We start from the raw sequence: 21,206 nt of genomic DNA, 5'->3' as shown, positions 1-21,206 counted from the left end.
TTAAGAGGTGCCCGTAAAGTGCGTATTTACTCTTGCGAGGAGGGAGGGGCACAGGGAGGGTGTCGCGGGTATTCAGCGGCTTCAGGGATTGGGCTGCAAAGGGGACGTTTGGAAGCCGAGGGTGGTTCTGCTTTGGGGGACTCTCAGCAGGTCGACTTCACGTATCCCCAATATCAGATCACCCTAAAGAGGGACATCACGGGCTTCCCCAACTTTAAGATCCAGAGGAGGCAGGCGACGATTTCCGCCACCCCCGAGCCAATGGAGGGGAGGCGAGCACGTCCCGCCTGCTCCCCTCCCCAGATCCGGACCCTTCTTTGGGTTTGACTTCTTTAGTCCGGTTATGGAATTTCCGAGTTCTGCGCTGTCGCAGGCTCACTCCCATTGACTCGGCTCACTGCGACACAGATAGTCGCCACCGTCTCTGTGGCGCAATCGGTTAGCGCGTTCGGCTGTTAACCGAAAGGTTGGTGGTTCGAGCCCACCCAGGGACGCTATCTGCTTTTTTTCCACCCTGAAAAGGAAAACCTAAATGGATTATTCTCCCAACCGCTGTAAAGCCAAATTTTGTATTGAAATAGCGGACAACACTTTTTCTATAGCTAATCAGAGGGTCGTTGTGACTGAAAATTCGTTGTTGTTCCGTTAATGACGGGATAATGTCTCCAGCACTTCCCTCCTCCGCCTACCTCCCACCCCGCCCCCAAGCTGGATTGCAGGAAAGGCAAAGACAGGTTTTTGTCTCACCATGCAATACGTTTAACGTTGCATTTTTCGTAGGATTAAGAATGAATTTGCAGTGGAGGTTGAACAGTTTTACATTGTCTGCTTCAATCAATGTTACAATCTCGAAATATTACATTTGGAAAGGAATAAAGTAGTGCGAGAGACAAAGGCAGCGACAAATTGAGGGATGAAGAGAAAGGTGAGAAAGGAAGAACACAGCTGTGATATACGGAGAGAGACAGAAAGAGGGGACACGACAGAGAAATAGGCGGGTGAGTGGAAGGAAGACCCGGAAAAAATGGATAGAGGGAAAAGAGAAGCAGTTAATATGAGAAGCATGAGGAAAAATAAATCAACAACAACAAAACAGGTTTTTTTCTAGAAATACAGAGACGTGGGGAAGCGGATGGGGAAATAGAAGCAGAATCTGACAAAGGACATTGTTTTGGGGAGAGAGAAGAGTAAAGAACACAGTTAAAGACAGTCATAATATCACTAGAGGAGCTGCCCTCTCCTACCATTGTCATCCTCTTCCAGGAGATCTTATCCTCGCAGTATCTCTTCGTATATGTGCTGGAAATAATTACTTAGATTCCTGAGTTCCTGCCCTCTGGAAACTTCTAGTCTATGACACACACAGTGACTCTTCTGATGAAGAGTTTGTCAGCTAGGTGACCTCCTGAAATACTACAACTAACCCAATGGAGGGGAAGCTTTGGCATCTCACGTCCGCCAGAGGTGCTTCCCTGGGCTGGGAGTGGGAGGCTCCGCTTTTAAGTGGAGCTAAGCTAAGGACTCTCTCAAGCAGTTCCCTTCCACATTTGGTGCCTCCTCAAGACTGGGCTCAGAAGAAGCCTCTCTGAAAGCCTTCCCCAGTGCTCACCCACCCTTACCTCGAGCTTACAGGGGCGGGGGTGGGGGGCGGTAAGTGGCAAACGGAAGGATACACAGTGCCCATGAAAGCTAACGGGACAGGCTGCGTAACCCTCCCGCTTGCCCCCGCCGGCCTGTGAGCACCCTGTGGGGCAAAAGCCCGGCTCATCAGCTTTATATTCCCTGCCCTTAGTGTAGTCTTTGACAATGGCACAGGACAGGTACTTCTTTGTCGGGAAACCTGGGAACTTCAGAAGTGAGAAAGGTTTGGTCAGAGGTTCTCCTGATAAAGCCAGGAAGGCCAGGGATATGGGGACTGGAAAGTGATGGAAGTGATTAAAATGAAGCTTTAGTGGGTAGTGGGGTCTTCTGTCTTGTGTTTTTTCTCGTGATTGGCGCTTAATAACTGTCTGAGGAACAAATGAACGGATTCCCAGTGAGCACGGTCGTCCCCTTGGGCAGCACTCCAGGATTAAAGGGCTGCAGTGGGGACTCAGAGGGACGTCAGCCTTCTTCCCAGTAGCTGATATCCTCCCACCTTCATCCAAGACAGCCCCTGGGTGCCCTCTGTGGATCATGGGTGAGACCGAGACCTTCGCGAAACCCCTACAGGTTTCTCTTGCCCGGGATCTTCTAGCCCGAAAGAAGTGGCAGACCAGGAGTCCTTGCTGCTGCACTCCCCTCCCCGCAGGGTGACTGGGGGACCGTAGAGGATGCGCTAGCCTTCCCAGGCAGAGTCCAGGATGCCAGCAACACACTTGCCCCAGGGACAGTGGGCGTGTCCACGCCAAGAGCCCCCTTTCCGTGAAGGGCGGCGAACTCCCGGTCTCCCCGCACACGGAAGGAAAGGAGAGCAGGTGACCGAATCCTCCCCGGCCCAGCTCCCGCGGGTTCTCAGACCACCCCCTCTGGGCGGAAATCTCTCCAGCCCTTCCTCTTCCTCCCCGCCCCCACTCGGTGGGTGTGCGCCAAAGACTGAAGCTGGGGTCACTTGGCGGCCAGTGTCCGCAGGTCTTCTGGTCGCCAGCCAAAGGGTGAAAGCATTCAGCACGGTGGCCTCAGCTTCGGGTCTGCCTGGGCTGCGAAAGAGGAGGGAAGGAGGAAGAGGAAGGCCGTCGGATGCTTGCTGAAGATTCGTTTCCTAATTTCCTAACTTGAGCCACCCACCGCCAGTGCGCTTAATGGCGCTTCTGGCCGGTTAATCGAGCTCTTTGGAGTGACTGACATAATGATCATCCCTAATCTATACTGAATAACGAATACGCGAATCGACCGTCCTAATCTAATGAGGCGGGCCCACGCTAGTCTCCATAACGTAGTATCGATCGGCTTCCCCGGCGCTGGCCTCAGCTGCTGCTCCAAGGTTTTCCAAGCTCCCTCCTAGTCTTCTCCTCCGGCGGGAGCCACAGGGTACCGGAGCCCGGAGCAACGATCGGAGTAGGAGGGCATCAGCCGCCTTTGCGCTCGCCGGACTCCCGCCGCCTGGGCGAGCGAGGCGCACCAACCTTGCAGAGGTCGGGGCGCAATCGGCGCGCGGGCGAAAAATGCGGGAATAAGTGCCCGGCAGGAAAAAAGCGCGGGCCCACTTCCGAGCCCCGGCGCCTTGTTTTCGAGTGCATTCGGGCCTCTCGCGTTAGGCCGGGTTACTGTGTCCCGGGCCCGGAGCCTGAGCTGACGTCTTCAGCTTGCCTCCCGGTCCAGGTTGCGTTCCGATCTTGACCGAGCACACCGGAGGCGCCAGCCTCCACCACAGCAAACCGAGCCCTCGCCGCGAGACGTCCTCCAGGCCTCTGCCTCCGTCCTCCCGGCGGTTTGCTCCCCCGAAGCGCCCGGGCCGGGTCTCGGGCTCAGCGTTTCAGAGCCGCCGATCGGGCCGCCGAGAGGGCAAGGGGAGTGGGGAGGAGACGCTCGCTCTCACCCATGCAGTTATTAATTTCAAGGGAGTGTCACTTAAGTGAATGAAAATAACCCAGACTCGTGGCCAGAAGCGTCGCGTCCCCCGCCTGAGCACATTGCCCTTTGGTCGCGGCCGAGGGGTGGAGGGCTGCAGAGCGAGCCACATTTCAGCCCAGTCCTCATCTCACCATTTTCCAGGCGCTCCAGCTAGGGGCGAGGATCGCAGGGTCAGGGGGTAGGGGGGGCGCACACATATTTTGGGGGCAGGGGTTAGTTGAGGAAGGGTGAGGTCGTGGTCTAGTTTTGGGGGGCCCGGCACCCGGTTGGGGGCGCAGCCTTGTTAGCCTCTCCCCCTCCTCCTCTTCCCCTCTCCGCAAACACCCTGAAGGAATGAGGTCACGTGGGTGAGTGGTGGGCGGGACCTACTCTTGTCTGGAGGAAAAAAGCCATTTTGTCTCCCCCCCGCCTCCGAACTCTGGTCCCTCCCCTCCCCCCTCCGTCCCCTCCCCTCCCCTCCCCTCACTCCCTCCCACCCCAAACCGCTTTCACAAACTCCTTTCTTACCGTAGGTTTCTCCCCTCTCGCCGCCCGAGCGAGCGACACGGCTGCGGCCCCCCTCCCCTCCCTTCCCTCCCTCCCTCCCATCCCCCCCTCCCCGAGACCCACCGGACCCCGAACCCAGGTAAGCGGACGCGGACTCCCCTCTCCCTCCTTCTCCTACCCCGTAACCATCTGGGGACTGGGACTGGGAGCCGGTACCTCCTTCTTTACAAACCCCTGTGGGGGTAGGTTCTGAGCCGGGCCTTCTCGCGTCTCCGCCCCACCCCCGCCGGCCCCTGTCCTAGCTCGCCCCGTCCGCCTTTCTTTCTCCCTTTTTTCTCTCCTTTTCCTCCCTTCCAAGATGGCCGAAGTGCATTCCCCTTTTAACGATTTGGCGTCTCCCTCGACCACCACCTCTTTGTGCCTCAGCCCCCCTAGACCCTGCTCCCGAGGTAGCGAGGGGGAGGGTCCGAGGCAGCCACAAGGGCTTTGGGGCTCCGCGCTGGGGCGGATCTCTGCCCCACTAGCCCTCCCCACGAGCCAGCTCAGCTCCTGGACCTCTCCCACTACTCCTTTCGGTTTGGGGAGGGGTCGCTCTCGGTTTCTTCGTTGGGCACTGGGGCGTCGTGGACGCGCGAGGACTTGAGGCGGGGAGGAAGGGGACGAGCTTTTCGATTGCTGCGGGGCCGGGGGAGGGCGCTCTTCCCTGCCGGGACCGGTCGTCTCGGGCACCCCCCCCAGTCGGTCCCTTTCACCCCGCCATCCCGGGACTGGGCGCCCCGCCCCCTCCCCTCCCCGAGCCACCTCGGCGGAGCCTCTTTCTCCGGAACACCCCTCCTCGGGCCCCGCCGAAAGTTTGGCTCTAGGGAAGGTAGGAGCGGCCACCCGGTGACTGGGGTCTCTGATCTTCTGACCCAGGTTCCTGGGGATGCCGGGGTGGAGGGAGTAGAATGGAGATGGGGAAGATTTATCGCGATATTTCCTATCGCCCGCAGATGCAGGAGGGGGCTGGCGGACTGGCCGGTCTTCCACTGGGGAGCCCGGCTGCCCCCTCCTTTCCTAGGTCCTCCTGCTTCTATTTCTGAGAGGATGGGACCCCTCGGCGAGCAGACACCCCTGCCCCTCCTGTCTCCACGGGGGGCCCAGGCATGCCTCTCTCCCTCCCCCACAGCCCCCGTCTGCCCAGAATTGCTCCGGATGGCTTGAGGTGGGGAAGGAGGAGGCCTGGGGATGGTGAATTTGCCTGTAAATATTGTGGAAGCGTTGCCCCGCGCTTGCCCCTGGTCTTTGTCTCTCAGAGAGCCCCCCCAACCCCCGCCGTGCTGCCTCAGTCTCCAGGGCTCCCTGTCGCTGGGGGCGGGGGGCGGGTCTCCTGCTTGTCTCCCACTCCGTTCTTAAGCCTCCTTCTCTGGGCCTCTTGCAGTTTGCATCTGTTCCTGAAACTCTATAATTTCTCTTCCTCCCCCTCTCCACTCTGTTCCAAGGTGCTAGTACTTGGAGAAGGAGCATAAAGGCAGCTCTGTTATAGCTTTTCGGTGGGGAGGTTTTCCCCGGGGTTTCCTGGTTTGGAGTTGGGGGTTGAGGTCTGAGAGCTGTCTTTGGAATGAGGCAGGAAACAGGCCTGAGGTGAGTCTTGGGACTTGGGATCCAGAGTGTAGCTGGGTGGGGTTCAAGTTGAAGTCTTTGTGGGGGGTGCTCTCTCCTGCTTCTGGTCTTCCCTGGGAGATCTTGTTTGATGGAGCTGTTGCCATGGGAATGGAGAGAGCCTGAACAGGAAGAGGTGACATCTTCGTGCAGGTTGGATGCCCACCCCACTCCTCCAGCCTCTGGCCCCCAGAGCAAGGCTGGGAGCTGCACTGCCTTTGTTGCTGGAAGACTTATGTTATAATTTACCCTCGGTAGACCGGGGATGCGCAGAAGGGTGGTGTGTGTTTGCAGCTCTGGTTTCAGGCAGGGATGTCAGACTCTGTGCTCCTGGGGTGGGTGGGGGCGGCTTGTACATCTGGCAAGCGTGGGCCTGACTCTGGTCTGGCTGTATGTGTGATGGGGTGTGTCTGTGTGTGTGTCTGGCCAAGTGTCTGGCCTTGTGTGTTGTGAATGTGAGAGAGAAACGGAGGGGGTGTGTCTGGCTGTGCGTGCATATGTGTGTGTGTATCTGTGTATATTTTGGATTTTTGTCTTTGTTTGATCTTAGGAAGCTGAGAGGTGGGAAAGGGAGGGAAGGTAGGGTGAGCCTGTCTTCAGGAGACTAGAGGACTTTTTTGATGCTGCTGGTGGGAGGCGCAGATCCTCCACCCAGGGTCAAGGATCAGGGAACATTGAGAGTTTGACAGCGTCCCAGACAGACCTCCACCCCCTACTCTCCCTACACACACACAAATACACAGGCTTGCACAACTGAACCCGAACTCCTGGGACCCAGTACAGTCTGGCTCACTGAGCTTCCACAGAGCCTGCTTCCATATCTGTATCAGGAAAGTCGGGTGAGGCCATTTGCCTCTGCCCCCTCTTTCTACTTCAAGGCGAGAATGTGTGCTGTTGGTGATGTTTTGGCCCATATGGCTCACTGAATGGTCTTCTGTGGAACCTGGAGTCCTGCTACCTTCCGCCTGCCTGGATGGAGTCAGGCCAGGCTTACTGGTTCCTTAGATGAGTAGGAAGCCCGGCCTGGGTGCCAGTGTGGAAAGAGCACTGGAACGGGAGTCAGGCTGCGTCTAGTCCTAGAACTGCCACTGAGTGACTGCATGACCTGAGACGAGTCACTTCTTTCTGAGTTTCTTCATCTGTAAAATGAAAGGACTCGACAAGATGCTTTCTAATAAGATTCCTTCCACCTCTGCCATTCTAGATGTCTGGATGTGACCTTCAGTGACTCTTCCCAAGACTTGGAGATTTTCTAGTGAGGGAGTTGGGTGAATTTCATGTGGAGGGAAAGCAGAGCAAAGAATTCTGTAGCTGGGCATCTGAAGGAGCAGAAAGGAACCTCTGGGTTATCAGAGATTGGCTATTTCTGCAGTGGAAAAAGAAAAAAAACTAACGCTGAGAGAAGTCTAAATTACGGGGGAGCTTCCAGAAAAAGACTGGTAAGAATGGAGAGATGGGGGGTGATCTCTATAAGTAGGGGGCTTTGAGAATGGGGAAAGACACAAGCCAGGCTTGGGTGGCAAGGAGGAGTTGGGGTTGGGTGCTGATCAAGCTCCTTTCCTGCCACTATAGCTGAAACCCGGGCCACCAGGGGCCAGGAGCAAGGGCTGTTCCACCATGATGCCTTTGCAAAGACAGTGGTTTGGGGACAGAAGATATTGAAGGACTTGCCCCCCGGTTGGGGGAGGTATTGTGGGTGGGAAACAGTGCTCAGGTCCACTGTGGGGATGTGGTCAGTACTGACCTGTGAAAGCCTCCAGAGCTCCACAGGGCCACTTCCAAATGGCCCTTGGTCTCCCTTTTTCTGCTTCTTGGGACTTGTCTCTCCCTCTCCTTCACCCTCAGGCTCTTCCCTAAGGTGATGGGAGCTGGAGGTCCAGCCAGTTGCAGCTGGGGAGGAGCTGAGTGTGAGGTGTGGGGCCCTGGGGCCTCATGGGGGGAGAGAGATGGTGAGTGGGTGAGGGAACAGAGCTCCTGTTTACAGTTGTTCTTGGTACCTGCTGGCAGGGCCCTGCAGGTAACCATGGCAATCAGGTGAGGAACCAATCAGTGCTTCTCCCCACCCCCAGCCCCAGAGGTCTGAGGCCCCTGGGGATGGGGCAGGGGGAGCAGGGAGTGTGGCAAGGGGGCTCATTTCTTAAAGGGAGAAGGAGGAGCATTTCATCCAGTAAGCACCACAGCTCTCGCCTTCACCCGTGCATCCAGAACAGAGCTTGAGGGGTAGTCTTGGTCTGAGTGCTTGCAGAAGTGAAAGGGTGAGGGTCACGGCCATTTGCTTAGGAGCTCTCCCACGTTGAGGCCACAGTTGGCCTGGAAGGAACTGCATGAGAGTTCTTAAAAGCAAGTGTCTGTTTTGAAAACACAGTGAGTATGTGAATGAGGTGGCTAAGGCAGTGTGAAGCGAGCGTGTGTGTGTGTGTGTGTGTGTGTGTGTGTGTGTGTGTGAGAGAGAGAGAGAGAGAGAGACAGAAAAGAAGGCATGAGATTTGCCAATAGCAACCAGGACCCTCATACATTATCAGACCCCCAAACGTTTTGTTTCTGGCTGTGCACACACACCCTGAGATTCATCTGGACAAGGCGCACACACGGGTTAAGTAGTCACATGAGGTACCGTTGGGGGTCCAGCAGCATGTACGCATCCGATGGAGATTACACACGCTCAGCGAGTCAGCCACTTGGAGTTTGTTCCCTCCTCCGCATGGTTGTAATAATATTTGGGCATCTTGCCAGGGGTTACTATGGGAACGACCAAACAGTGTAGTAGCCAGCGAGGCTTCTACACAATTATGAAGAGGGGACCCGTGCAGGGAGAGCTGGCGGAGGGGAGGCGGGAACCCCTTTCCTTCCTCGGGCCATGTCTGCAGGTCTTGGCCGCCGCGTCTCCACTGGCTCTGGGCTTGCTTGTTCCTCTCCGTCTGCCCTGCAACTTGGTGTCTCTCTCACATGTGGCCTTTGTGTCTCTCCATCTCTTTCGGTCTCTGGCCAGCCTCTGTTGGCTGTTTGGGTCTTGGCCAAACTCATTCTGGGGTCTCTATAGAAACTGCTGATTCCCAGCTGTGAATTTTGGGTCCTAGAAAACCCAGCGTGTTGGCTTTAGAAATCTTTCTGGAAAGGAGAGAAGGATGTATGTTGTAAAAGAGCTGTCGGGACTTGGCCGCCCTCCCCAGCCCTGCCCCTTGGGCTTCTACTCTGGGAAAGAGGAGGGAGGTACCATTGCTCCTGGGCGCAGGCTGGATTTCTACACCAAGAAGTAAGCACGTCAGCCAGTCCAGACCTGGGCTGTGCCTTTCCTCCCCGGACCCCGCCCGGGCCTGGCTGGGCACTCGGTGGGCTGTGGGGAGAACTTTCTGCATAGCTTTGGCAGGCATCTCTGAGAGCCTGTGGTCTGTCACCGGGCAGCTTGTGGCCGGCTTGCAGACAGGATACGGCGGGTGGGTAGCAGTGCCCACGTGGGGAGATTCCTGCGCGCCTGGGAGGGGCAGCGTGCAGCAGGCTCTTTGTCGGGGCCCGTGGTGGCCTTCCTGTGGAAGGGGCAGTAGCAGTCTTTTTGCCCAGACTTTGCAGTTAACCTGCAGAGTCCAGGGCTGGGCCAGGGGGCGGGTTGAAGCCGTGTGTTCCCAACTTTGGGCACATAAGGACCATCCTCAGTACTTCCTGCTTGAGCACCAGGCCTAGAGCCTGCATGGTCAACATATGGTGCATTTCCAGGGAGCTGCTCCGGGGCTGGGGCTGGATGCAGCAGTGCAAGGATGAGTTATGGGGTGCCCCCTTCAGCCTTAGGGCGGATGTGCCCCCAGTGTTTCCAGGGAACGCATCCTGGAGAAGGAGTGATGGGATGGAAGGACAGTAGGATGGATTAGAAAGACCCAGTCAGGAGTCTAAGTTTCCTCATAGTTCTTAGTGAGTTCACTTGAGTGAATATGGCTTGGGATCAGGGAGATTTTTTAAAACTCCATTCTCTTCCATTTTCATGCCTCCCCACATCCTCTGGAGAGTTGAGTAGTACTTCCTGTGGTCTAACCTCAGTCTTTCTGCTGTCCTGAGATAGAACCTGACCTTGTTGCTCAAGGTCGTGAGATCTCCAGAGCCCCTGGCACCCAGTGAACACTCACAGGGGGTCAGAAAGAACCATCCCCACATGTGCACCTTGTCCGGCCTTAAAGGGAAAGGAAGGGCCTTGGGCCCAGGAGCGGTGTCGCTTGTGGGGCAGGTGGAGTAGAGTGTGGGAGGGGCTCTTGGCTCTGTGGGTTCCTGATTCCATGTTTGTTTCCCAGGGTGACGCTCCCCAGTCCCCTGCCCCCCACCCCGGCATCATGCATCGGACCACACGGATTAAAATCACGGAGCTGAACCCTCACCTCATGTGTGCCCTCTGCGGGGGGTACTTCATCGATGCCACTACCATCGTGGAGTGCTTGCATTCCTGTGAGTTGAGTCGAGGGGCTGCTCCTCGGGTGGGTGGCCTCTGCCCTGAAGAGCAAATACGTCCATGTGTCTGGTGAGGGTCCCAGGTCCCTGAGAAGCTGCCTTGGAGGGGATACTGGAGGGTTCAGCTCAGAAGTTCATTTGGGGAACTTTTACCTGAAATCTCAGTTCTCTCCTTGCATCTCTGTGCCTGAAATTGCGCTCCCGGAAGGTGCAGGTGCCCTGGTGTGCACCACGGGCTTGTGGCTGGGGGTCGAGGACCCTGCGATAGGGTGTCTAATAGGTTGGCGGGGCTTGGGACTTGGGACTCACCTTTACACACACACACACACACACACACACACACACACACACAATCTGTCCACACACACAATCTGTCCACACACACACACACCACACACACACACACACAATCTGTCCACACACACAATCTGTCCACACACACACACACACCACACACACACACACACACACACACACACACAATCTGTCCTCCCCCAGGGATGGATGATAAGGGGCACAGTTGCCATCTGTGCGGGAACAAGGTGGAGAAGAGGGGATACCTGAGCCCGAGCAGGGGGCATGGGGGCTGGTCCTGGGGGATGAAGGGGACTCTGACTCTTCCTCCTCTCTCCACACCCTTCTGCCAAGTCTGCAAAACCTGCATTGTGCGCTACCTGGAGACCAACAAGTACTGCCCCATGTGCGACGTACAGGTCCACAAAACCCGGCCGCTGCTGAGCATCAGGTGGGCCCAGCACGTCCTCCTGTCCCCGCCCGTCCTCTGGGGCAGCTGCCCTCTGTCCCCCAGCCCTCCTTGCTTCCTGAAGCCAGGCTGGCAGGTGGAGGAGAAGCGCCAGGCATGGACCGAATCCCCATCCTTCCCTCAGGGGTGTATCCAGCTGAGAAGTTCTAGAGAGGTAGAGGCAAGGCCTCTAGGGACCCCCATGCCTGGGCCCTGGGTCTCAGGAAGGGAGGTGGGAAGAAGGGGCCCCAGGCTGGAGAGTCGGTGTGACGTGGTTGCCAGCAGGCCCCTATGTGCTTCTTTCCAGATCTGACAAAACCCTTCAAGACATCGTCTACAAATTGGTCCCTGGGCTTTTTAAAGGTACCTACACCCTTCGTTGTCCTGCCACCCCCCCGCCCCCCACTGCCCAAGCGTGTTGCCCCCCGCCTCAGCCTGCTCCCTCTCTTCTAGATGAGATGAAACGGAGGCGGGATTTCTACGCAGCCTACCCCCTGACAGAAGGTGAGTGTGTTCACGTGTGTGTGCGTGGGTGCTGCCCCAGGTATAAGGGCCAGATGCATGGAGGGCCGGTGGGCACCGCACACGGCCTCCCCAGCCCAGGGGTGGCTGGGCTCACCGCACTGAGCTCTGAGATCCCTGGGTCCTTGGTGGGGCTCCTGTCCCCCCCTCCTAGGCCAACGCCTCAGAGCTCTCTCCTTCCGCAGTTCCCAATGGCTCCAACGAGGACCGTGGTGAGGTTCTGGAACAGGAGAAGGGGGCTCTGAGCGACGATGAGATCGTCAGCCTCTCCATCGAGTTCTATGAAGGCGTCAGGCAAGTCTGGCCCGTGCCTGGTCCTTTTGGGGTCCTAGGCTGGGTCCCTTCTCCCATGCCATCCCCATTCCCCTGGGAGGAAAGGGTGCTTCCAGGAGGGCCTTCCGGATGTGTGCAGTTAGATCCTGCCTACACCAGGGTCTCCCTTGCTTCATTCCTTCTCCTTCTGCAGGGACCGGGAAGAGAAGAAGGGCCCCCTGGAAAATGGGGATGGTGACAAGGAGAAAGTGAGTGCTGGGGCCTGCCCAGGAGCGGGGTGTGGGCTGGGAGAGAGTGCCGGGGTGGACCCCAGCCCTTGGGTGCCTCTCCCCCACCAGACAGGGGTGCGCTTCCTGCGGTGCCCAGCAGCCATGACGGTCATGCATCTCGCCAAGTTTCTCCGCAACAAGATGGACGTGCCCAGCAAGTACAAGGTGGGTCCCTGGTCCCTTTTGAAAAACGCGTCCGTGTGTGGATGTATCTGACAATCTGTGCGTCTCAGCCACGGTTCAGGGCTGGCTGGGTGTCACCGAGGGCCTGCACGGTTGTGTAACTGAGCCCGTGTAGAAGGGTAACTGAAAACTAGATTGGGGTGGGGCAGTCTGCGTCTGCTGAAGCCAGCGTGCAGAGGTGCAGGAGACCAAGATGGTGTGTGTGTGTGTGTGTACATGCTTGCACGTTTAGAACTATGGCAGAGGCGTGTGTGTAAAAATGCAGGGCCTTACCTGGGCCAGCTGGCTGTGGGAATGCTGGTTTGAAATTGCCAAGGAGCTCGAGGACATCGCTTCTCAAATTTGAACATGTATGTGACCCCCTAGAGATCTTGTTAAAATGCAGATGCAGGTTCTTTTTTCTTTTGGCTGTGCCTAGAGGCATGCGGAGTCCTAACCACTGGACCGCCAGGGAAGTCCCAAAATGCAGATTCTGATTGAGTAGATTTTGCATTTCTGGCAAGCTCCCAGGTGCTTCCGGTGCTGTTGGTCCATGGACTCTTGAGGCTCTAGGACAGTGGATCCCAAACTTTGCCACATGTCAGAATTACGTGAGGGGTTGCCTATCGAGATTAAAACTCGATTCATGTCATACCAGTTAAAACCATCTCTGGGAGTGAGATCCAAGCACTGGTGTGATTCCACGGTGCAGCCTGGGTGAGAGTCGTTGCTCCACAAGTTCCTTCTCACCTGGGCCTTTTCTTTGCCTGTTAGCTCCTCTGGAGAACATGCCAGAGATAGAAGGGGACCCAGACCACCGTGTGGATTGCTGGGGCTGGGGCTGTTGATGATGTGGGTATCTTCCCTTCCCACCTGCTGGTCAGGAGTGATGTTGGAACAACTCTGATAGGGAAGTCGAATCCATCATGAAACCCCAGAGTAATGAGGGACCACCTGCTTGGAGCCTCTTTGCCAAACAGCTGGAAGCTTGAGCTGTGTCCTCCCGTTCCTCCTCCAGGTTGAGGTTCTCTATGAGGACGAGCCGCTGAAGGAATACTATACCCTCATGGATATCGCCTACATCTACCCCTGGCGGCGGGTGAGTGGGTGGGGTGGTACCAGCAAGGGGACAGGGCCGAAAGGGGACACGGGGCCATCACGTGGGCCACCCTGCTCTCATCACAGTTTATCCCTCGTCTCATGAGCTGGACATGTCCAGGGTGGCCTGCCACACACCAGGTACGCCTTCGGACGCTCTCTCACTGATGACTTTCCGCACTCAGAAGGAGAAAAGGACCCCTGGGCAGCCCACGTGCCCCAGCTGGGTGTGGAGGAGTGAACTTTGCCTTCTGCTCTTTGGCCTCCCTCTCTCCTTTTTCTGTCTCTGGTCTCACGTGCGCTCTCTTCCTCTCTGGGTCTCTGTGTGCCCCTGTCTCTCCGGCCTTGCTTGGTCAGTCCCACGTCGCGTGTCTCCTCCTCTCTCTCCAGTCTTTCTCCTCTCCAAGGCCCGGACCTTCCCTTCTCCCTGTTTGGGTGCCGTGGGGTGAAGGTGGGTGGCTGCCCCATTAGCCTCTTTCTCCTGACACCCTCCCCTCCCCTCTCCCTGCAGAATGGCCCTCTCCCCCTCAAGTATCGCGTCCAGCCAGCCTGCAAGCGGCTCACCTTGCCCACAGCGCCCACCCCCTCCGAGGGCACCAATACCAGCGGGGCGTCTGAGTGTGAGTCAGTCAGCGACAAGGCTCCCAGCCCTGCCACCCTGCCGGCCACCTCCTCCTCCCTGCCCAGCCCAGCTACCCCCTCCCATGGCTCTCCCAGCTCCCATGGCCCCTCGGCCCCCCACCCGACCTCCCCCACGCCCCCCGCCACAGCCAGTGGGGCCACCACAGCTGCCAACGGGGGCACCTCGAACTGCCTGCAGACACCGCCTTCCACCAGCAGGGGGCGCAAGATGACTGTCAACGGAGCTCCCGTGCCCCCCTTAACTTGAGGAAAGGGACCCTCTCCCTCCTTTTCCAGCTATGCCTCTCCACCCCTCCACTTTTTCTGGGCCCCCTTTTCCACCTCTTCTACTTTCCCCAGCTCCCCCCACCTTAGGGGTCGGGGATGGGTTTTATAAATAAATCTATATATATATGTACATAGGAAAAACCAAATATACATACTTATTTTCTATGGACCAACCAGATTAATTTAAATGCCACAGGAAACAAACTTGACGTGTGTGTGTATGCGTGGGGGATGGGGTGCTCAATTTTAGGCGGTCTTGTGTAATTTGCTCTGCTCTTTTTGGGGGTGCCTAGAGGTGGATTGGTGGGGCCACTTGAGGCTCGGTGAAGCCCTGCCCCATCCTCCTCCTGTTTCCCAAGGCATATGCGGTGTTGGAGGGGCCCCCACCAACCCCCAAAGCTTTAGGCACGACTCGAACTGGCTGTGTATGAGGTCCACCCTGCTTCTCTCCCCATCTTGGCTGCTGTCGTGCCCTGACCCTGACCAGTACCCTCCCCCCCACCATTGTTGAATGTCCAGAGAATTGCTAAGACAGTGCCTTTCACAAACGCAGCCTATCCCCTGGTTCTGAGGAGCAAGTGGGCAGTGGAGAGGGCATCTCCCTTACCTCCTCCTCTTGCAGTAGAAACTTTGTGTAATAGATAGTTCTGCCTTTTTTTTTTTCCCCTGCGTGTGTGGCCTTTGCATCATTTATCTTGTGGAAAAGAAGACTGAGGCCACAGAAGACCTCAGCCCTTGAACTTCCACTGTGGTGTCAGCATTGTAAACCGCTTCACCCCCTTCTTCCACACCCCCCACCCAGGAGCCCGCACTAGCAAGGCGGATGGGGAAGTCTCACCTCGGGGCCTGTAGTGGAGAGGTGGAAGGGGGGGTGTTGACCTCAGATAAGCACAGACCCCAGATTTTGCCAAAGGCAAACAGTCCTCCAGTGCCCTCCCCACCCGCAGCTGAGGCCAAGTCAGGAAAGAACAACAGGCATCTAAAAGCACAAGAAGACACAACCTGTGAGATCTGACCTCAGCTCCATCCCAAGAAGTCAAGTGGTCTTCCCCCTGAGGGGCAGACCCCAACAGACCCCTGCCCACCAGTTTTTCCTCCAATGGACATAGGTCAGATCGGGACGAGGGGAGGAGGCAAGACTATCACAGCCTATGTGTTTGGGGTCAGGTGTCCCCCAGTGGGTCTGTCTGTGTTCACGCCTCGTCCTGTGTCTGAGGTGCCATGGCTGTATCCTCCTCCTGGGACATCTGTATCTCCTGGCTTTGTAATAAATGCTGCGTACTCTCAGAGCCTGTAGTTCTTTGGGACAGACGGGACAGGGAAAGGGTGGCTGGGTGCCCTGGCCTCCTCCTCTTGTCTCTGGGCTCAGCCTGCCTTGGGGGACCCTATATGGAGTGAACCTCAACTGCCCCCTCCCTGTGGCCAGTCAGGTGTCCCCAGCCCATGTTAAGATCCTGAAGGGGGACCGGTCACGTCCCTCACACCAGTGACCACAAGAACGCCACTCTGGGCCGGCACGCCTATTTAATGCCATCTTTGCCAGCAGGCATTGGGGCAGGGGCCAGTTCCAGCCACCCCAGACTGGAGACCTCGGGTTACGGGAGCAAGTCCTTCACGAGCCAGCTACGGGTACTGGGGTCCCTGGGGTGACCCCTTCTTGGGCCGGTCAGCAGCCGCCCCCTCAGAGTGGGGAGCCCACTTCTGCCTTCTGCACCCGCTCACTCCTGTGGGTGCCATCGCAGTACGGGGGCTTCTGGGTGGCCTTGCAGGTACAGAGCGCCACCATGCGGGTCTCCCGGGCCTTGAACTTGAGTGGGGATAGGCCAGTGCGTTTGAAGAAGTGGGAGCCATCACAGAAGGGCTGGTGAGGGAAAGAAAGAAAGTTAGAGACCCAACCCCACCTGCTGAGGCCGGGCAGGGCTGGGAGAAGCAGCACACGGGGCTCAGGGCCCAGACTCCTAAGTGATGCTGCCTGTGTTCGCTACCACACCTGTCTCATCTGTAACGTGACAGTAAAAAGAGTAGCGTCATCCCAAGAAAATAAAATACATTATGGTTATCATGCACTTTGCCTGTAGAAAGTGTTCAGTAAGCATGAGTCTTTACAGGAGTAGTTTCTGGGGTTCCCAGAGGACCAGGACACAAGAACAATTTTCAAGGCGAAATGGGCCCTTAGGTATCAGCCATGTTTACGCTGATAGGTGTTTTTTTTGTTTTTTTTTTAATGGCTCTGAGTCTCCACTGGTTCACGAAATTCATTTCCTTCTCCACATTCTTGGGGTAAAAACTTCTCTGGGTGGGCTTTAAGACTGGGGTATCAATTTTGTTTGGCTCCAGGAAATAACTGGGAAGGGGGGAAGGGGACATCCCACAGCAAACTGGCTGCCTGGTGTGAGCATCTATGCCCTTCCATCCCGGAAGGTGTTCCTGGGTAATGGAAACAGGCCCAGAGAGGTGGTTAGCTAGTTAGTTAATGGCAGAGCTGGACCCAAGGCCTCTTGGCCTTGGAGTCAGGGTGGGATAGGAGAATGGATGAGAGAAGTGTGCAGATAAAAATAAGCAACCTGTCCCAGAGGGCAAGAGGCAGAGAGGCACAGAGGGCCCTCCTGTGCTAGGCCTCACCCGTGGGCTGCACAGCGCCACCCCCGTGAGGACCTGCTCAAAGTCCACAGCAAATCGGTGGCAAAGCGGGACTCGGGTCCCTGGGCTGCTGACACCACGCCATGCTGATTGGAGGAACACAGTTCAGAGCCCGCTCAAGAAAGAAAGGGACCCCGGAGGCTAAGAATATGGGGCAGGTTCCTGCTGGACGAAAGGCTCCTGGAGCAGAAGAGAGAAGGAGTTGGGAGCAGGCCGCCAGGCTGACAAGACAGCAAGAAACCAGGGAAGTCACAGAAACTGAGGGAGGGTTTTCAGGAGCAGATGCCAGGAAGGGGCACACAGGGCCAGAGAGGCTGTGCAAAGTCTGCCCAATGCTGGGGTCCAAGGCCTGGGAACCTTTGACCCAGATGCTTCCTAGGAGGAAGAAGGAGAGAGGGGAGAGAGAGACAGGGCAGAGCCCGGAGCCTCTGAGAAGGAGGGAGCACCGGAAGAGGAGGACAGAACCCTGGCTCCACCCGACCGGCCCCGGGACTGAGTTTCTGTCTCTCTGGCTGCATCCTGAAGGAGGGATGCAGAGAACGGTGAGCTCAGGGCTGTGAGTGGCGCTGGCCTGAGAGTATCCCTCCCCACCAGTCTCCCTTGTTGTCCCTCAGGTGTGTGTGGGAAAAAGAGGAACGTCTTGGGTGGGAGTTCCTGGGCAACATGTAGCGTCCCCAGCCACAGCTGTCATATATCAACGGGAAGGGGGACCCAGGTCTCTCACCTGCTTCTTGCTGTGGCCACACACACACCACCTGTAGGTTTTCCCAGCCACCAGCTCCACCTTGATGGGTGTTTTCAGGGCCACCACGGACTTGGCTGGGGTTTGGGGGAACCATTGGGCCTGTGGCAGAGAAGATGAGGGAGTGAGGGTCAGCTCATGCCCTGGAAGCACTTTCTCGCCTGTGGCCTTGTCCAGTTTCCCAAGAGCCTTGGCTGGTGACAGGCTTCCTCTGCAGGAGGCTGATCTGATGCCACCCTGCAAGGACACTCCCCCCAGGACACCATAAGGCCCCTGAGCTCCAGACAGAGAAGAGATTTCAAGGCCATGCAAGCACATAGGTTTCGGGGTCCAGGCCTTCCTTTCAAACCCTGGCTCTCACCTGGGTGCAAGGGACGGGAGGCTCAGGATCCTGCCAGCCTAGGCGGGGGTAACTGCACCTAGGGCTGGGTTTATCAGGCACCGCTGTTCTCAGGGCAGAAGCCTGCTCCCTGCCCTGTGCCCTCTGGCCACTCTGTCTCCCCTGAGCCATCGGGAAGGTAGCTATGGACAAGGCAGTCTCAGGCTGAAATCTACAAAGCAGGGCTGACCCATTCTGGTTCCCTCCTCTGGTCTCTACCTTTGGGGTCTCTGGGCCTGGGGGACTAGGGCAGAGAGAAGTGGAAACGGGGTATTGGTGGGTAGTACTTACCAGCCAGGAGGTGATGTCCCGTCTCTGGTTCAGCTTCTGCAACGCAAGCAGGCATCGCAAGACGGTGGTTTGGAAACAGAAAAATATAAAGTCAACGGAAAGCGGAAGACTTCCAGAGGGAAGTCATCTGGGAGGGAAGAGACGACAGGGCTTAGGCGAGTGGGAGAAATACGAGGGTAAGAATAAGGGGTCCCAAGAGAGGAACGGGAATTGCTGGGGGAGGTGCTGGCACCCAGCGGGCGCTCAGGGAGGGCTGCGAAGGACCAGGCGACGTAGGGGCTTCAGGGACGCTCAGCCGAGGGGCGGGCGGGGCGGGCTCGGGAGGGGAGTCGGGGGGGCCGGCCGGCGGGGCCGCGGCTGCTCACCAGGGCCGCCGGCCTCAGGAGCGCCCCCGCGCCGCCCATGTCGGCCCCGCTGCCGCCAGCGCGCCGGCTCCGCCTCGCGCCCCGGTCACCTTCCCGCTTCCCCGCCTCCCAGCGGCCCGGCCCCGCCTCGGCCCGGAAGACGCTGCGGGGCTCGCGCGGTGCGGGCCGCGGGCCTGCGCAAGCCGACCAGCCCCAGCCGCCGGAAGTCGGGCCGAGGAGCCGACCCCGCAGCCGCCTAGGGGGCCCCGGGGTGTGGAGGGCTCTCCGGCGCCCCCTTTGGTTCCCGCGTGTCTGCGAATGACCCGCGCGGAGCATCGCCGCTCATTTCCTTGCCTGCGCCTCCCGGGCCCCTCACTTGCGAGCGGGGACCCTGACCGGAACCGTTTTCTCTTGCGGAGCCTTAGGGCAGTGCTTCTAGAAGCGCGGTGCGGACACATCTCGTCGCCTCGGGAGCTTGTTTTATCGGATTCGCGCCTGGCCCAGGCCTACACATTACATTCTTATGGGTGGGGCACAGGTATCTGCGTTTTCAATATGCAGGGTATTTCGGGTACGTTGTGCATTTTGGTCTGTGAACTACTATTCCAGGTGCTTAAATAAATGTTCATTGACCATCCCCCGACCCCCGATCCCTTCCCAAGGCTCCCACGGATGGCACTCCCTCTCCCTTTCCCTTCAGTAAAGCCAGACAAAGCAGGATCTCTTTGGATTTTTTTTTTTTTTGTAAAACATTCTTTTATTAAAAGAACAAGTGCTGTTTACGAACTGCCCTTCGTACAAATAACATCCGTTATACAAAGATACAAGATCCGAGTTATGCACAATTCCAGGCTTGGAGGTGACGGGGTAGGGGCATTGCCTTTTGGGTTGAGGATATAAAGGAGGCTTTAGAAAGAATTAAAAAGGAGCCCCTGGGTTTGCAAACTGTAGCTTCCCCTCCCTGCTCCCCTAGGAAGGGTCTACTACATTGAGACAGGCTGGAGCGGAAAGGGGGGGACAGGCGAGGAGCCAGGGTTTGGGTCTCCAGTCCCACCACCTAAGTCCCAAGTTGGGCTGAAGGACGTGACCAAAGGGCAATGAAGGCACGCCCTCAGTCCCCAACTTTTCAGTAGATCAAGTCAAAGTGGTTGGGAGCCAGACACACTTTTAATCTGGTTTGATGTGACCGGAGGGAGCCAGGGTACTATGCCCCGCTTTCCTGCAAATTCCCAACTGAAGTGACCTTAATCCCTCCAGGCACCTCTCCCCAGGAAATAAATTGGGATAAAGGAGAACTGGAAGCAGGCTGCCTACCCTTAACTCCGGCCCACCACATACCAAGGAAGATGCTGGAAGCTGGCAGGGGGAGCCTGTGCCTTTGAAAACTTGTCTGCATTTCCAGTTTGGGAAAGGGCAGTGTGGAGAAGGTCACCCTTTCTCAGAGCTGGCTCTTTCTCTTTCCCAGGCTCTGGCTCCCTTCCTAGGAGTACTTCCCTAGAAGTCAGGACAGGAGTGGGCAGGGGTGCTCTCATCGGCCTCAAGGGAAGGGCGCCTGGAGGCAGCAAAAGACCTAGGAGTCTGAGGGGAAAAACTCATAAACAAATCGGAAAAACTTAGAGAAGAAAAGGCAACCTTTAAAGTGTCATTGTCTCTGGAGAGGATCCATCAGCTCTGAGCTAAGACAGTCAGTGCTTCACAGATACCCCCCACCCCGGCACAGCCCTGCACTCACACCACGCGTCACACACACAGGGACAGACGGACAGCCACAAGGAGGCAGCGCAGTGGGACAGGAGAGCCGAGGACCGGGAGGCCAAGGTCCTGAGGGCTGGTCCTGGCTCTGCCCCTGAGCCCCTGCCCTGCTAGGCTTGGAGCTATCACCTGTGAAGCAAGGAGCTGGCTCAAAAGACACCTAAAGACAGGTCCCTTCCAGCTCTGACATTCGTGCACTAGTTGTGACCTCAAGGCCAGACAGCGGCTCTGCATGCATACTGCAATCACACCTCTGCGCTGAGGGGGATGACGTACTAAGCGCCACTCTGCATTTTCAAACTCCACTTCCGCCCTGCAAACCACATCCTTCCCTCCCCTAGACAGAGCCATATATAAATCTGCATCCCTTTCTACTCCCCATCCAAATTCATCCTAGAAAAAGGGACTGAGGCTGGGAGCAGGGGCGCGGGCGGGGGGTCTCGGTAGCCATACCCCTTGCGCTGGGACCCCACTCCGTCCTGAAGCGCTCCACACCTTTCCTATTATAAAGCTCCCTCGAAAGAGGAAATGCACCACCGCTCTCCTGTCCCCCTGCCCCGAATTGAGGCACAGCACCAATCCATAGCCAGCCTGGGTCCCTTCTTCAAATCTAACCTGCCTACCTGCCACTGCACCCCAGCCTGGGGAAAGTCAGAAAACAGAGACTCTTGGAGATGAGAACCCCAGACTCTCGGGTGCTGGAGGCAAGGGGAGGTCTTGGTTCCAGTGCACTAAGTCATTTGGACCTCTCACTCTCTGCCACAGCGGCCTTGGGGTGGATTGACTTCCCTCACTGTCCAGAACAGAAGCTGACTTTGGCTGTAAGTGGGCCGGCCTCGGGCAACGGTGTGGGTGTGAATGAGCAACTCTTCTAAGAATCTCTGAAGGTTATTTTTCTTTTCAGTGGTTTGGGGGCAGGGAGTTAGACAGCTTAATAGATGAAGATGAATAAAATGCTGAATTCTATCATTTC

General features: G+C 57.1%; 2 protein-coding genes and 1 non-coding gene across 7 annotated transcripts; 2 read left to right on the top strand and 1 right to left on the bottom strand.

Moving 5' to 3' along the window:
• Positions 1-420: 420 nt before the first annotated feature.
• On the top strand, positions 421-494 carry TRNAN-GUU (transfer RNA asparagine (anticodon GUU)). Its single transcript has one exon. It is a non-coding gene; the product is annotated as a tRNA-Asn (tRNA).
• A 3,479-nt stretch (positions 495-3,973) lies between these two features.
• On the top strand, positions 3,974-15,372 carry PCGF2 (polycomb group ring finger 2). 5 transcript variants are annotated; one of them, XM_033847732.2, is made up of 12 exons: positions 3,978-4,177; positions 6,884-7,118; positions 9,957-10,107; positions 10,759-10,855; positions 11,160-11,215; positions 11,306-11,356; positions 11,560-11,668; positions 11,841-11,895; positions 11,986-12,081; positions 13,097-13,177; positions 13,688-13,796; positions 14,795-15,372. In XM_033847732.2, the coding sequence occupies exons 2-12, from the start codon at positions 6,957-6,959 to the stop codon at positions 14,797-14,799; spliced, it is 972 nt and encodes a 323-aa protein (XP_033703623.1). In that variant the 5' UTR covers positions 3,978-4,177; positions 6,884-6,956; the 3' UTR covers positions 14,800-15,372. The 5 variants fall into 5 exon arrangements, with proteins under 5 accessions (XP_033703619.1, XP_033703622.1, XP_033703623.1 ...); XM_033847728.2 differs by having other exon boundaries at positions 3,974-4,177; positions 13,688-15,372; XM_033847731.2 differs by lacking the exon at positions 6,884-7,118 and having other exon boundaries at positions 3,974-4,177; positions 13,688-15,372.
• A 218-nt stretch (positions 15,373-15,590) lies between these two features.
• On the bottom strand, positions 15,591-18,742 carry CISD3 (CDGSH iron sulfur domain 3). Its single transcript, XM_033847733.2, has 4 exons — positions 18,503-18,742; positions 18,138-18,173; positions 17,450-17,569; positions 15,591-15,946 (listed from the first exon to the last, which is right to left on the bottom strand). Exons 1-4 carry the CDS (start codon positions 18,539-18,541, stop codon positions 15,767-15,769), a joined length of 375 nt encoding a protein of 124 aa, XP_033703624.1. The 5' UTR covers positions 18,542-18,742; the 3' UTR covers positions 15,591-15,766.
• Between the last annotated feature and the right edge of the window lie 2,464 nt (positions 18,743-21,206).

The sequence above is a fragment of the Tursiops truncatus genome, chromosome 20, assembly GCF_011762595.2.
Source record: "Tursiops truncatus isolate mTurTru1 chromosome 20, mTurTru1.mat.Y, whole genome shotgun sequence".
Taxonomy (NCBI): domain Eukaryota; kingdom Metazoa; phylum Chordata; class Mammalia; order Artiodactyla; family Delphinidae; genus Tursiops; species Tursiops truncatus.
Note: the sequence above shows the minus strand (reverse complement) of the source record. Positions and strands in the feature narration are given on the sequence as shown.

What these genes read in the sequence shown, in the direction of transcription:
- PCGF2 (XM_033847728.2), top strand. Translation starts at nt 6,957, where the DNA reads ATGTGGAGGGAAAGCAGAGCAAAGAATTCTGTAGCTGGGCATCTGAAG. An exon ending in GGTCCCTGGGCTTTTTAAAG is followed by an intron (nt 11,216 to 11,305) that starts GTACCTACACCC and finishes CCTCTCTTCTAG; the next exon opens with ATGAGATGAAACGGAGGCGG. An exon ending in GGGATGGTGACAAGGAGAAA is followed by an intron (nt 11,896 to 11,985) that starts GTGAGTGCTGGG and finishes CTCCCCCACCAG; the next exon opens with ACAGGGGTGCGCTTCCTGCG.
- CISD3 (XM_033847733.2), bottom strand. Translation starts at nt 18,541, where the DNA reads ATGGGCGGCGCGGGGGCGCTCCTGAGGCCGGCGGCCCTG. An exon ending in TCCTGAGGCCGGCGGCCCTG is followed by an intron (nt 18,174 to 18,502) that starts GTGAGCAGCCGC and finishes CTTGCGTTGCAG; the next exon opens with AAGCTGAACCAGAGACGGGA. An exon ending in GTGGCCACAGCAAGAAGCAG is followed by an intron (nt 15,947 to 17,449) that starts GTGAGAGACCTG and finishes TTCCCTCACCAG; the next exon opens with CCCTTCTGTGATGGCTCCCA.